Genomic DNA, 14,748 nt, shown 5'->3' with positions numbered 1-14,748 from the left:
TAGATAGAAAAACATGCTCTAGTTCACTCCTCTCAGCCACTGACCCCAAGAGGAGTTGCTGAGCCTTCCTCAGGTTCAGGCACTTCCTTCTAATCAAGGGCCCTTTTGCCCAGTGATGTGGACAGTCAGTCAAGGAGCAGTAGCTGGTCACAGCTGGGGCTGGAGAATCCCTGTGATACTAGACCTAGCTTGAGGGGTTTGACATGGCACATCTCCCATTGCTTTTCAGAAAATCAAACCTGACAGTGAGCTTTTTGAGGTCCGGGAGAAGACAGGCCCTGAAATACCAAATATGGCCCCTTCTGTCACCAATAATGCTGACCTGACTGATGCCCGAGAGATCAACTTTGAATACCTTAAACATGTTGTTTTAAAATTCATGTCCTGTCGAGAATCTGAGGTAAAGGCTTCCAAGCTGCTTTTTTGGGTTTTGGGCTTGTACAGCCAGTCCTGCATGGCTTCCCTCTTGGCCCAGTTCTGCCTTCTTCCCCTCACCCCTCAGTACGAAGCATACCTTGACAGGAAATGGTTCCTTGGGAAATGTGGGTTTCCCCTCTGAATTCCAGCTTGAATGCTCCTGAAGCTAGAAACCTAGAAAGTCTGCCCTGCATGAAGAGCAGGGTAGCTGGTAAGGATGTTCTCTTGGCTCAGTCCCCAAAGTGAGAGATGACTCAAAAGCCTGGAACTGCACCCACTGCCTCATTCTCGTGAACCAAAACAAAACAGGAAATGCTGCCATTTAGCCCCTTAACTGTTTGCCTACCCCTCAAGGCCTATGGCAGCAAAAGTGGGTTTTGTTTCAGGCTTTTCATCTCATAAAAGCAGTATCAATGCTGCTGAACTTCTCACAAGAAGAGGAGAACATGCTCAAAGAAACTCTGGAATATAAGGTGAGTTTCCTGGGTCTGCTGTTTCCACTACCACACAGTATTGTCAGTTACCCAGGCACTGTCATCCAGACCAGCAGCCACAGCTGTACCTCTGCTTATTTGCTTTTGCAGGATGAAGTTGATCAGACAGTTCAAAGAACTGTCTTTAGCCCAATGTTCTGTTCTTTGTCACCACTAGACTTTGTTCATCATAGCATTTTCACTGATGGCATTTTCTCAATTGCCCCAGTTCTGGCCTAGCACCTACACTTAAACAATATTTTTCCTGGGCTGGGGTATAGCTCAGTGGTAAAGTGCTTGCCTAGTAAGTGCAAGGTCTCAGGTTCAACCACCAGCACAGCAAACCCCATGCAACTGCTAAGGCACCTGCATAAACACTGTAATAGAGTGGAAGAAACCCTCCTACAATTTCACTGTCTTTTCATCAACTCACTGTCTTTCTACCATTTCTTTCCCTGAATTTGGGCTCTTAGCCCTGCAGACTGGAAGCTTCTTCCCAACTGGGATGACCAGAAGGCAAAGAGCTGTTTCTGCCCCCACTGTTTCTAGTTGTTTCTCCACTCAGAAGCCTTTTCTGTTTCAAATGCAGATGTCTTGGTTTGGATCCAAACCAGCTCCCAAGGGCAGCATCCGACCTTCTATCTCCAACCCTCGGATACCATGGTCCTAGACCCACCCAAGGATAGAGCTACATGGGCTGACACTCTGTGAAAAGAACACTGACACACCAGACTGGGTGGGTTTTTAATTGCTGTAACTGCAGTATTTTGTACAAGTGTCTAGAGAGTTTACAAGACTTTAGGCCCACCTCCCTGCAGACTGATAAGAACATCAGAGGGGAGCCAATTCTGTCATTGTGGTCACCAAACATGAGAAGGAATCCTGGGCACTGCCCGGATTTCCAGTGCTGCTAATATCCCAGCTCTGGCAAGCTGCAATTAAGTCCTCTCTTAACATTAGCACTTAAGATTGAAGTGGCATGTCAGGTGACAATTATCAAGCAGAGGTAACAGGATTGTAGGTGGAGCTAGTCCTTGTATAAAAAGACAACTCAAGGGTGGTCTTTGAAGTCCCCTTCCACTAGCATGTCTGGGTTTTCATGCAATGCTGCCTCTCAAGAAAGTATCATTTCACTTTGTTTCCCCAACCTAGAACTTGAGATGTGTCCATCTCATAGGTAACGGGGCCAGTGTGGACTAATGAGTGTGCAACTTTCCAGTCCTGAGAAAACTAGCAAGCAGACGGAATGATCTCTACGTATAGCACCAAATACACTCAATTGCCTTCTTAATGAATGTACTCGTCTTGAATGGGTTGCTGGTAAACCATTTTAAACTATTTTTTATAGCAAAAGTTCTTCACTATTATAAACATGTTTTCTGTATTATAAAATCCATTTAAAAAAGAAAATCAGCATCAAGTCTTTCTAGTGCCAGGACTTGTGCCCCTTTGTAATTTTGCTTGCCTTCTATGGCACCTGCTCTCTGAAGCAATGGAGGAGTTTCTCTGGCTTTGCTCTGAATTCTGTCACATTACCACTGAGCACATGCCAATCACACTCTTTCTACTTAGGAACAACCTGCTGAATTCAATGGAAGCAGGCTCTCCCTCTCCTAACCCCAGTATTTCGATGACACTACATTCATACATGGCGCCCAGAAAGCCCAGCTGGCTGCTGCACTTAACAGCACACATGCCTCAGTTTTAGCTGATAGAAACTTAGTCAGAATGCAAGGGAAAATATTTGACTGAGTTTGATGAAAGTTTCATTAGCAAATAAACTAATAATTGAGCTTCTAAAGTAACCACTGATCTAGGTAAACCTATGTTTTTCAGCTTAAAGTCAACTTATGTATGTACATACATATAATGTGTCATACAGAAATCCAAGTATTTGCAGCATTTGCCTTCTAAATCAAGATGGCATTGCTTTGGCTGTTGCCCTTTAGGATGCCTCTTCCCATTTAGTGGGTACATGAAACCAGAGTCACTGTTATATGACTTTACCACCAAGTATGAGTCCTTCCCCTCCTCCTGTCCCAGGTAAGAAACCCCAGGACTGAGCAGTACACAGCCTTTCAGAGGCAGCTGCAGAAGCCTTCTACACCTGAGGTTTCTCAGGCCCTTGAGCTGGTCTCTCACACACATGCACATACACATACCGTGTGGCTATGGGGCCCACTCATTTAGAATGGCTTTCCTGCTGCATGTTGAGCTCCTCCAGCACTAGAAGTGTGCAGTAGCTATTCCACATGGCTTGATGCACTTTACTTCTGTAAACTTTGGTGATGAGACAGTATGTGTAGCACTGGACGGTGGTGATCTTACTACAATGTAAATAAGGATGGTATTATCTGAAAAACTGCTGTAGCAGAGTCATTTGTGGTGCAATACTTTTTGATTAAAGCTCTTCAAGATACAACTACAGTGAGTTTTGCTTGATAAAGTTGAGATGTGATTGATGTTTCAACCATAATCCTTTGTATTTTTCTTTTTTGGCTTTTTTTGAGACAGTCTCTCCTCTCTACATAGCCCTGGCTGTCCTGTAACTCACTCTGTAGACCAGCCTGGCCTCAAACTCACAGAAATCCGCCTGCCTCTGCCTCTCAAGTGCTGGGACTAAAGGCGTGCGCCACCATCTCTCAGCTTTGTATTTAATATGGTATGTCAAGGATTATACATTTGTCTTTCAAAAGAAAGCAAGCTCCCCAGATTAGATAAATAAATGTGATTTAATGAAATCCATAGCCTAGTTTTACCTCTCAAGCATCTGCAGAGAGGATCTGGGAAGGGAAGAGCCTGTGGCACTTTGGCCACAGAACTACAGGAATATGAATGGGGGCCTCTACCAGTATTGAAGCTGCAGTTATGATATTCAGGAGCACTTGCTTTATGTCTGATAGCTGACTATTATTGGGGTTTAGTCTTGAAAGAAAATTTGTCAAGGCATAACAGAGAATCCTGCAATACAACAGACCCTACACCAGGAGATAAAGACCCCAACTGTAATCATACAAACGGATGACTTTTGAAACCTCAATCATTAAAGGCTTGGCACTTTATTAAATAAGCTCCAAAATTACATACAAACCAAAGGATTAAGAAAAATAGACACTCAGCAAAATGCCTCTCAGTAGCATCCAGCATCACTGGTTAAAGTGTAGCATAGCTGTGACACCACCATGCTTGCTCTCTCCCTACCCCAGGGAGGGCAAGACAGGGACAGCTGTACCCCTTCCACATCAGCTTTCCAAACCAAACTATCACTCATTCCCATCCCTTGCTTTACCACTTAATATACAGAGGACACACCGCAATGAACAGACTAATAAGCCAAGAGCTTTATTGATGCAGCAGGCACTTTACAATGAACCCAAGAGAGCCTGTCTTCTCTGGGAAGACAGAACATCTGTACAATCTCTCAGGTTTTTTCCACTTCAGAATCCAAGCTCTCCTTTTCACTACAGCCCTTGGATCTGCACCTGCCCAAATAGTCCCTCCCCATTTCAAACAGACAGTGCACAAAGGTACACCTGACATAATCTGGCCAGCCAGCCTGATAGTCAAGTGTCAGTTCTGTGTTACTCTGTAGATAAAGGCAGACACTCTGATCCTGCAAAGAATTTAGGAAACAATAAGACATTTTCTCCCTCCACCTCAAAAGTAAAATACATTCCAGCAGGTGTGTCCTGAAGTACTTAGTTAGGAGTTCTAGGAAGATGGTCCATTGTCAGTCCCTTCTTCACCAGCCTGGGCATCCAAAATTCTTCTCAACGTAATTTTTTTTAAACAGTCTTTCTTGCTGTAAGAACTCTTATAATGGAGCCTAGTCCTCCTACAGCTAAGGCCTGTGGGGACAGGAAAAGGAAACATGTCAAACGGAACCTGACTGGCCAGAGGGAAGCTTCACTCACCTATAGAGATGAGGACACATATTCCCAGACCTCAATCCCACCATGTCACAGATTTGCTGCAAAAGATCAAGTTCTAGGGAGAGCCCTGTCCTAAAGCCTAGGGTCCCGAAAGCTGCCAGCTCTTGTAGAAACAGAACTGGCTTTGGCTTAGGACCACTGTCCCCAAGCATACAACAAAGCCCAAGTTTCCTTGTAACATTTTCATTGTTTCCTACTGGTAGACTGACATCAAGTCACCTCACAGGGATGAAAGGGCCTGGCTACCATACCACCAACAGCAATTTCTGAGCCCATGCAAAGATGAGGCTTAAAGGGCTCAGCACCCTCACCAACAGGACCAGAGGCCATAGTCCAACACTTGGCTGGAAAGTGACCTGCCAGTAAGAGCAGTATTCTTAAAATTCAATACTGTAAGTGAGGGATCACTTGCCTAACACACACCAGACCCTGGTTCCACCTCTAACCTAAGGGGAAAAAAAAATAAAAAATCTCAGGATAGAGATGTAGTTAAGATGGTAGAGAACCCACCCAACATATATTAGGCCCAAAATTTTTGTCCCCAGCACCATATAAAGCCCAGTAGAGTGGGACATGCCTACAATCTCTGCACTAAGATCAGAAGTTCAAGATCATCCCCAGTTAAAAAAAAATTTTGAGGCTAACCTGAACTACATGAAAATCTTAATAATCTCATACTGAACCTCCTGGCAAGAACTGTGTTCATCACAGCCTGGAACCCTTAAGTGGTAAGTATATTTAAGTGTTGCAGGGCTGAGGGGTGTATACTTGACACAGGCAGGACAAAGTTTGACATATGCCTCAGTCCTGCATCCTTCTAATAAAGGACCAAAATAGGAAAAAAAAAAAAAAAAAGCCTTTTTTGCTTCAAGTGAACGAAAGCCATTTTAAATGACTCTGATTTCTGCCAGTTGCCCCTTCTGGCAGTGAGATTGGGCCTACATTTCTAAAATTTCTTCAGCTCCCTCTTTTTAGCAGCTCTCTTCCACAAACAAAGGAAACATCAATGAAGGCCCTTCCTACCTCACCATGCCACCTGCCTCCTGTCCTATACCAAGGACAGCCTAGCCTAAATCAACAGGTAAAAAACAACAACAAAAAAAAAAAAAAAATATATGGCTGCAGGATTTGAAGATCGTCGTTGTTAGGTGATTCCAGGGTGAGGTGAAATGTTCACTGTCGCAGCTTAGACCTGCCACTCCCAAATGACTATGAGACCATCCTACATCTGTTCTGAGTCTGACCTGCCAGTGAACCCTGGGGGAACTGCAAGCTGCAGTAGAGCAATGTAGTCACGTACCTTTTCATGCCACTGGAGTAACACTGCACTGCTATTTTCTGTGGGCTTCTCAAACCCTTTATAAATGTACTTCATTAACAAGTCAATGCCATTTCTGTCCAGTGACTGCACAGCCTGATCAATTTCGCTGCTCTTAAAGTTTGTGAGTACTTTCAGGACTACACCCTGGGCCCGTTCCTACAGAGGATAGAAAAAGTGAGTGAGGCCAGGAGCTGCAATCCTAACACTGCTGCAGAACACCCAAAGACAAAACATGCCAAAAACAGCAACCTAATTCATCTAGGGTAGAGCTACATGGATAAGCTAAACTTCTTTGGCTTTAAATTTCACTATATCCCATATTTCTACAAATAAGTTATTCTACTTACTGTGGAGAGAACAGTAGTTTACTGCAGGCAAATACAATGTTCTTTTTCTGGTGTCAAAAGATTGAACCCAGAACCATCCATATGCTAGGCAAGCCTTCTACCACTTAAGCTCATCCCAGCCACAAGAATCACTACTCTCGATACATTAACAAGGCCTCAGACTACAGATTACAAAGCTATCAAGCTACCTACTGCACCTGGTATCTGGGGTATACCAGGTGGCTTCCGTGGAAAGCAATTCCCAGTGGCAGCTCACTCCCAATGTCCAGGCCCCAGGGAGTTCAGGCTGCTGCTAAGGACACAATCAAAGCCCTGGCCCTGTTACTGAGCAGAGCTGCAGCACAACCTCTTTACCTTCACAGCTTGATTCTTGGTGTTGATTGGAGAGTTCCGTAAGGCTGCATGAAACGCCCGAAGCATGTCGCCTGTACATCAAAGCCAGTTAAGGATGGCTAGGCTCAAACATGTCCATGCTGTCATTAATGACCTCACTTCATAAACAGCTCAAGAATAGTCAAAGGGATCTTATCCATACCACCCACTGTCTCCTGCTGGCCTCTTTCAGGCAGGCACATCCTGTTATAGCCTTGACCTTTCCTGAGCCACAGGAAGGAATGGAGGGCACCTCTGCCAACTTCTAAGTTCTTCCTTCATATCTCCCTAAAGCTTCCTCCTGGGGGTGGGGGGGGAGAACCTGCCCTCTTTTGTGGTAAAATCAGATAGAGCCTGAAAGAAAAATTATCAGGATCCCCAAGACCAAGTTCTCACTGCAAAGTATATTTTGCCCCAGAGGGAGAGAGGGCAAGGAATAAGAAACAAACACAGGAGATAGAAAATGAGGGAGAAGGGGAAAGGGGGCAAGGGTATTTGTCCCAGAGGACAATAGACTGCCTCTGGATAGAGAGGAGACACACACATAGGAAAATGGTGGTTTATAAAGGTACAATGGGAAACCCCATGTTAGGACGAAGTGTTTAATTTTAATTGGCATGTTAATTAGGTGAGTCAAAGGGGGCTTTTGATTGCTGGACCTTGGCCTCAGGAGGAGGAAGTGGCCAAATAAGGGAATAGACTTTTTTAGCTAGCTTCAGGAATATTATCTAATGGTTTTTAGCAAGGCAAAGGGAACGGGAGAGAAGGGCAAGGCCTGCCAGAGCCATGCTTGCCACGGTCAAGCTGGCCAGAGTCCCTTCAGAGCCTACTTGCACCTCCTCAGTGCTGGGCACTGTCTGCCCTAAAGGATCTTCGTAGAAAAATCATACACAAACAGACTCAACCTCTCATTCTAAAAGGGAAGGAAAGAAATAAACACATCTTAATAGTTTTGTTTTTTCAAGTAGGGTTTCTCTATATAGCCCAGACTATCCTGGAACTCATCTGTAGGCTTCAAACTCAGAAATCTGGAATTAAAGGCAAGCACTACCACCACTGGCTTAACATAAACGCGCCTTAACTCTTCACTCCTATCAAACTACTAAAGAAATCAAGTGTGTCAAGTCTACCTCCCAGGCCAGGCCTAGTAGCATGTCTTTAAATCAGCATTCAGGCAGAGGCAGGCAGACTGAAGGCCAGCCAGAGCTACCTGTCTCAAAAAGAGGGGTAGGTGGTCTCTCTTCCAGGTCAGCAAGATCTCAGTCTGGCCCACAAAATGAGCTATTTGCTCCTTTGCCCCATAAACCTTAGATAGAATATTAAGTTCACATTCAGTGCTGAGTTCTGAATACCCAGCACACAAAAGAAAATTACAATCTAGGTTATGTCCCCAAAGGTTACACCTATTTTAAACTGAATTACATCAGCCAACTTTCATTTCCTCATGTGAAACAGTGGCTTAAGCCAAAAAGCTTCAAAAATAGAACAAGGGATGACTCTGCCCAATCAGGTCTTTACTCTTGTCCATGCAGCAATCCCAATGTGTGAACAGCTAGTCTCTGGTGCAAACCTGAATTCCCAACTTCTCCAGTGAGTGCCATCTTGAAAAGCTGGTCTATACCAGGCAAGTCACTCCCCTGCCGTGCTGGATCAGACTTACCTTACAGAGTGGACAGGTGCCCACCCTTTTAGTTTTGGAATTCCTTTTTTCAGGCAAACAAGGACTAGTCCTGCTACAGCCACTGATAACCCTCCACCCCATAACTTTTCTAACTTGATATTCCCAGGCAATAATCAGGGTCCCATAGGCTTAACAGTACACATGGACTAATCACTCCATTCACAAAATGAATGGTGGGGAAGGTGAGAAATGATATAATTAGCCTGCAAAGATGAAAATATTAGGCTTAGTACTGCTTTAGTGACCACTTGCAGCTTGTCTGTCAAGCAGCCACTGCAACCACTAACAATTAAGGGCCCCCAACTGCTGGGTAGAATAGGCGGCAATCACGCAGCATTTACTAAACTAGCTCCAGACTTTCAGAAAACAAGCTGTGGTAACTGAAGAACCCGCTGGACTAGTCTCAGGCATGGCTTTACAGCCATTTTAAACCATATTAACTTTTTGATAAGTGATACAGGATGCTTAGCAGCTTCCCTGGCCTCTACCCTAAAGTTTCCAGTAACATCCCAAAACTGTGATAACCAAAATGTCACCAACCATTGTCCAATTTCCGTGGGGTAGGGTGAAAGCACTACAAAATCACTCAAAACCATTGCTCTATAATCCTGCTTCAAGGACTATTATCTGTTTCACTGAGAAAGAAAACAGTGGTACTTTAAAAAAAAAAAAACTGCCAGAATGGAAGAAAAATGTTCCCAAGGTCTTGGACCCAGGACCAGATGCAGTCACATTTCACTTTTCTCTAAAAATCCTCTGGGACAAGACCTGACATCTATCTTAGAGACAGTGAAACTGAGTCAAAGGGAAATTACCTGCAGAGGACACAAAACTACAGTGCCGGCCTGCCCTTCAAATCTAAGCCCTCTCCACAATCCCTTGCCACTACAACCCGGACCCAGGCTGTGGAGAACACCTGCTGTCTGTTCAGTAATACTCCTGAAGTAGTAAGATCAACAGAGTTGTCTCTATCAAGAAAACAATACCAAGGTTGAGATATGTGACCTGTGGAAGGTTAAAGCAGGTTAGAGCCTGCCTATGTGAACGCACAGCCATCTTTCTACTTCCTCATTCGGCTCTTCCACAACGACAATACCCAGCACAGCCCTGAGATAACCTCCTCTTACCCTCCTCCCAGACCTCTTCTCTCCCAAGACTCACAGGAGGTTCTGTAGACTGAATGCAGTGACTGCCTCCTGAAAGGGACTCAATTACTAGTTCTATCCTTCTCCCTACCTGGCCCTGACATCTGCTAGGGTTTCACTTCTCATCTGCTAACCTCCCTTCTCCCAGTCCCAAGAGGTAATGCTCTCCATGGTAACAAGGCTTCTGACACTACCATGAGTGTAGAAACCATCTCCTCTATGAGCGAGGCCAATGCCTCTAAACTGCCTCAAAAAAATACAACAACCAGCCAGGGCCTTCAACAAGCTCCAGCAGCAACAATACCAAAGCAGCGGCTGACAAGCCCCAGTCTCTTCATCAATATAATTAGGATTCTAGGCCAAATGCATCATTCTGGAGCCTTGACAACAGTCACTGCCGATAAAAGCCAGTCAGTACCCTGCACCATACTAAAAGCCTATCTTCCCCATTTAACCATCTGATGATGCACGAAAAACAAATTTGAAATCTCCACATTTGAAAACACATGTTCAGTCTGAGAAGAGTTGCTTTAAAGATATCGTCCCAAAAGCAGTGGGCCTTACTTCCCAGGCTTAATCAACTATTAAACACCCAGAACCTGATTTATATACAGCAAGGGCATACAACCCTACCCTGACAAGTGCGGGGGAGGGGTACACACTTCCTTTCAAACCATTTGAATAAAGAAAAAAATCTTCCTGTGAGAATCAGTCAGTTTCCTGTGGTGCTCAAACTGCTAAGAGTCCAGGCCAGCTGTGACAATCACCTCTATTTTTACTCTTCTTAACGCTTGTTTTCTGTGACCACAAACACTCATTTTCAGTCGCAGGGAGCCACTTTTACACTTGATACTGTACGTGTTGCTTAGCTCTGAATCACTAGCTTTTTACCTGATTTCTGCACAAGGCGGTTAATGGGAGAGTCGCAAATCACTTGTTGAACGTGACTGGGCCCATAAAGGCAGAAAACCCAACGTGCTCAGAGCAAAGTGGCGAGGTGAGAAAAGGTGGTACTACAACCTCACACCTGAGGGCTGGCCTTAAGGCATCACCTCCCACCTCCGCCCTCCTGCCTTCCTCCAACTATCCGCCCACCTATCTTCGCGCTGGACTGCAATCCGGCCCAAGAAAGCCAGTTAGACAGGCGCAGGAGGGCAGTGGCCCTAGCTGCTCAGTGAATCCAAGGAGTCTCACCTCGGGCCCTCCCGAGGACCAGCGCCCGGGAATGGCCCCGTTTACTGTAAAGAGGAATGGAGGGATACCAAGGCCGATGCAGGGCCACCCTGAGGGATGCGAAGCGTGGCCGCGCGGAGGAGTGAGACGAGCTCCGGGGCCGCACTGCTGAGGAAGCGTGAGGCCACCAACGACTGACCAGCGGAGCCTGGGACCGGCAGGAGCCAGAGGGGGACAGGGAAACAGGGGCTGGGACGATAAGGGTGCAAGCCCGGGCCGCCGCGCCGGGAAGGATATTGCCGCAGGAGCCCGTCTACCTCGCCGGGGTCGGGGCCTGGCTCGCCCGCTGCCACCGCCGCCTCTTCCTGCTCGTCTACGAATTTGTTCTCGTCAAATTCGTCGATATCCACTCGGCGGAAGCGCGAGGACAGCGTGTTCCGGGCCATAGTGGGAGCTCGGCGGCCGCCCAGGCGGCTCGGGTTCGCTCCGTACCGGCTCCCCTGCGCACCGGCTCCGCTCGGGGGCGGGAAGCGGCCGCCCGGCACCTCCTCCGCGCGCAGCCGCCGCCGCCCGCCCACTTCCGGGCTACGCCGGAACCGGAAGCACCCCGGGGGCGGGGCAGCGCCACGGGACAGTGGGCCGCTGGTGCGGTGGGGTCCGGTTATGCGGCCGTTACTGCTTCTTCGCAAAAACCAGCCTGCTGTCATAGACAGCGCCTCAGTCCGCTCCTGGGAAAGAAACCTTTGAGCTGAGGGAAGAGTGGGCTGGAGCGCAGTGTCGGTGCCTCGCAACCTCGAACGCGAACCGCATGGACCACAGTGACTTTTTTGCTAAAGGAGTCAAGAGTTGAAAGGCGTTAATGTGTAACCCAGGGGCTGACAGGACGCTTGATGACGTCTTTCCTTGCGAATGTACCGACTCAGTACATCTGGGCACTCCAGAAAAAGATGATTCCGTGGCCACATGTACTACTGAACGCCGATCCTCACTGAAGAGGCGCATGTTAGGAGGCGAAAGCTGCAGGATTCCCGGGATATGGTGGAAGGCAGGCAGTTTCTAGGACGCTTGCGACGTTGGTTTCTCTTTATTTCAGCCGTAGGGTAAAATGGATCTTTCCTGTAATTGTACGAAAACTTTATTACATTTTCACCTAATAGAACTCTTGAGCAAAAAACCAGTAGTTGAAACATGGGTTTGCTTTGCCAGACTGATGCAACCTAACCTTGGGATCCTAAAGGCAGGCTCCCACGAGGACAGATAGATGCTGAATAGTCACAAATCACGGAACTGGTCAAAACCTACCCGTATTCCTGCCTGTACCTTAGGAGAAATATGGAACGCAAGCAGGTCACAAGAGAGCAGAAATTAATATCCCCAGAACATCTTTAATTTTTTTTGTTTTTTTCGAGACAGGGTTTCTGTGTAGTATTGGCTTGGATACGCTGGCCTCGATTTGTAAACCAGGCTTTGAACTCACAGAGATCCACTTGCCTCTTTATCCCAAAGCGCTGGGATTACAGGCGTGTGCCACCTCACCGGGCTCATCTTTAATTTTTTTTGTTTTTTTTTTTTATTTATTAATTACACTTTATTCACTTTGTATCCCCCCATAAGCCCCTCCCTCCTCCCCTCCCAATCCCACCCTCGCTCCCCTTTCTGCATGCATGCCCCTCCCCAAGTCCACTGATAGGGAGGTTCTCCTCTCCTTTCTGATCTTAGTCTATCAGTTCTCATCAAAAGTGGCTGAATTGTCCTCTACTGTGGCCTGGTAAGGCTGCTCCCCCCTCAGGGGGAGGTGGTCAAAGAGCAGGCCAATCAGATTATGTCAGAGGCAGTCCCTCTTTAATTTTTTTTAAATTATTTGTATCAGTACTTCGCGGGCAAGTATTTTTGGGCACTACGTTGGGTGTGTTGCCTGCAGGAGGTCGGAAGAGGGCGTGGGATCCTTTTGGAACTGCAATTACACAGCCAGTTACTAGCCACCCTGTCATGGAACCACGGGTCTTCTAGAAAAGCAACCAGTTCTCTTACCTGCTGAACCTACTCTCCAGTCCCTCCCCTAGAACATCTTGGTGAGAAGGAACTTAATATCAGAAATATGAGTTTGACAGGGAAATAGCCTCAGATAGTCTAGATAATGAAGTAATGTTCTAGCTTGTGTTCATGCACATTTATCAGTCAGATAGGATTTTAAATCCATGATATGAAATCTGACGTGGTGGTGCACCACAGTAATCCTGATCCTCAGAAGACTAAGCAAGAGGATAAAGAGTGAGTATTTAATGAATGCATTCACTAAATGCAATCCTGCCTCAAAACAAATCCCAGGCTAGAGAGATGGCCCACTGGTTAAGATCTCCTGCTGCATACAGCTTAGTAATGTTGGCACGTGACTCTGCTCCCAGCACTCAGAAGGCAGCCGCAAAGGATTCCTGTTAGTTCTAGATAGCTTGGTCCACATAATGAGTTCCAGGTCAGCCAAGACTACATAGTGAAACTCTGTCTCAAAAACAAAAAGTACTTGCTGCTGTCAAGAAGACTTGGGTACAGTTCCCAGCACCCACATGGCAGCTCAGAGTGCTCTGCAACTCCACCTCCAGTCAGCTCTGCTGGCATGGCACACCTATGGTAATAGAAAATAATAAAAATTTTTAATTCAGGTGGTGATGGCACATGCCCTTAATCCCAGCATTTGGAAGGCAGAGGCAGGCAGATCTCTGAGTTTGAGGCCAGGGCTACACAGAGAAATCCTGTCTCAAAAGACCAAAAAGAAAAAAAATTAAGCTGTCTTATGTCAGGGATGGCAAACTGCTGAGGAGAAAATTACTAAGTTTTGGTTTGGGTTTTGTTGTTGGTTTCCATGGAACTCACTCTTTAGACCAGGCTGGCCTTGAACTCAGAGAGTGACCTGCCTCTGCCTCCCCAGTGCCAAGATTAAAAGTGTGTGCCACTATGCCTTAAATTTCTTAAAGGGGAATGAAAAATGGACCTCTACGATAGGTAGTGATCATGCACACCTTTAATCCCAGATCTCAGGAGGCAAGCAGACAGATTTCTGTGAGTTCAAAGCCAGCCTGGTCTACAAAGAGGGTTCCAGAACAGCCAGGGCTGTTACACAAAGAAATCCTGTCTCAAAAAGCAAAAATCTGGGAACAAGATCCAAAGTTGTGAGGTGTGCTGAGCGTGGTGGAATTTCTCAGCTTGAGGGCAGAATAGTCCCTATAGTGAATTCCAGGACATACAACTTGGCTCCATAGCAAGACCTTGTTTCAAAAAAAAAAAAAAAAAAATAGGAGTAAGTTGTAGGCAATAGTAGCTCAGGCCAGGAAGGTACCAAAAGAGGGTGCTAGGAATATATCAGGTGTTTTCCAGATAGATCCTACAGGATTTGCTGTTAGATTAGATGGGACATGTAATAGAAACTAGCAGATAAAGATGCAGGTCTGCGAATGGAACCCAATACACCAGAAGTTCCAATACATTGGAAATCCTGGATTTAATCCTAGAACCACAAAAATTTTCCAAAAATATGCATAATCATAACTCTAGTAGAATTCTGGGCATCTGGGAAGTTGCACTTTTACCATTTAAAACTAATTCACACCCTCTGCTCATTTCTACATATTCCTTGACTTCACAGCGGTCTGGGACAAGGCCCATTAATTCATCTCTCCAGCCAGTATCCACATCCTGGGCCTGGAGAGCAGAAAACCAGATAAGCGGTTCTGCCATCGGAGACCTTCCAGACTGACTCTGGAGACAGGTACACAAACACCACTTAACTCAGTTGGGTGCTTAAAAGCATTACACAGAACACCTGGAATACAAGGGTAGGCTGCCACTCGTAGGGGTGAGAGAGGACTTTAAAAACTTTTTGTTTTTAGAAA

The 14,748-nt window shown here is 46.1% G+C and overlaps 2 protein-coding genes across 14 annotated transcripts in view; one reads left to right on the top strand and one right to left on the bottom strand.

The window, feature by feature from the left end:
- The window catches only part of Golga1 (golgin A1), a 48,465-nt gene extending 45,153 nt beyond the window's left edge, over positions 1-3,312 (top strand). For 5 of the 9 annotated variants that reach the window (XM_021633356.2, XM_060390086.1, XM_060390083.1 and 2 more), the window contains 3 exons: positions 230-400; positions 804-890; positions 1,480-3,312. In XM_021633356.2, coding sequence (XP_021489031.1) covers positions 230-400; positions 804-890; positions 1,480-1,560 — 339 coding nt within the window. In that variant the 3' untranslated portion in view covers positions 1,561-3,312. The remainder of the gene's footprint in view (positions 1-229; positions 401-803; positions 891-1,479) is intronic. The other 4 variants (XR_009593836.1, XR_009593835.1, XM_060390085.1 and 1 more) reach the window with 4 other exon arrangements.
- Positions 3,313-4,216: 904 nt separating this feature from the next.
- Arpc5l (actin related protein 2/3 complex subunit 5 like) lies at positions 4,217-11,437 on the bottom strand. Of its 5 annotated transcripts, none has more exons than XM_021633368.2 (4): positions 11,159-11,437; positions 6,845-6,917; positions 6,123-6,299; positions 4,217-4,738 (listed from the first exon to the last, which is right to left on the bottom strand). In XM_021633368.2, the coding sequence occupies exons 1-4, from the start codon at positions 11,305-11,307 to the stop codon at positions 4,676-4,678; spliced, it is 462 nt and encodes a 153-aa protein (XP_021489043.1). In that variant the 5' UTR covers positions 11,308-11,437; the 3' UTR covers positions 4,217-4,675. The 5 variants fall into 5 exon arrangements, with proteins under 5 accessions (XP_021489043.1, XP_060246072.1, XP_060246073.1 ...); XM_060390089.1 differs by having other exon boundaries at positions 6,845-6,915; positions 10,951-11,393; XM_060390090.1 differs by lacking the exon at positions 11,159-11,437 and adding an exon at positions 10,883-10,901 and having other exon boundaries at positions 6,845-6,915.
- Positions 11,438-14,748: the final 3,311 nt, after the last annotated feature.

The sequence above is a fragment of the Meriones unguiculatus genome, chromosome 8, assembly GCF_030254825.1.
Source record: "Meriones unguiculatus strain TT.TT164.6M chromosome 8, Bangor_MerUng_6.1, whole genome shotgun sequence".
Classification (NCBI taxonomy): Eukaryota; Metazoa; Chordata; class Mammalia; order Rodentia; family Muridae; genus Meriones; species Meriones unguiculatus.
This window is presented reverse-complemented; position numbering and strand designations above follow the sequence as displayed.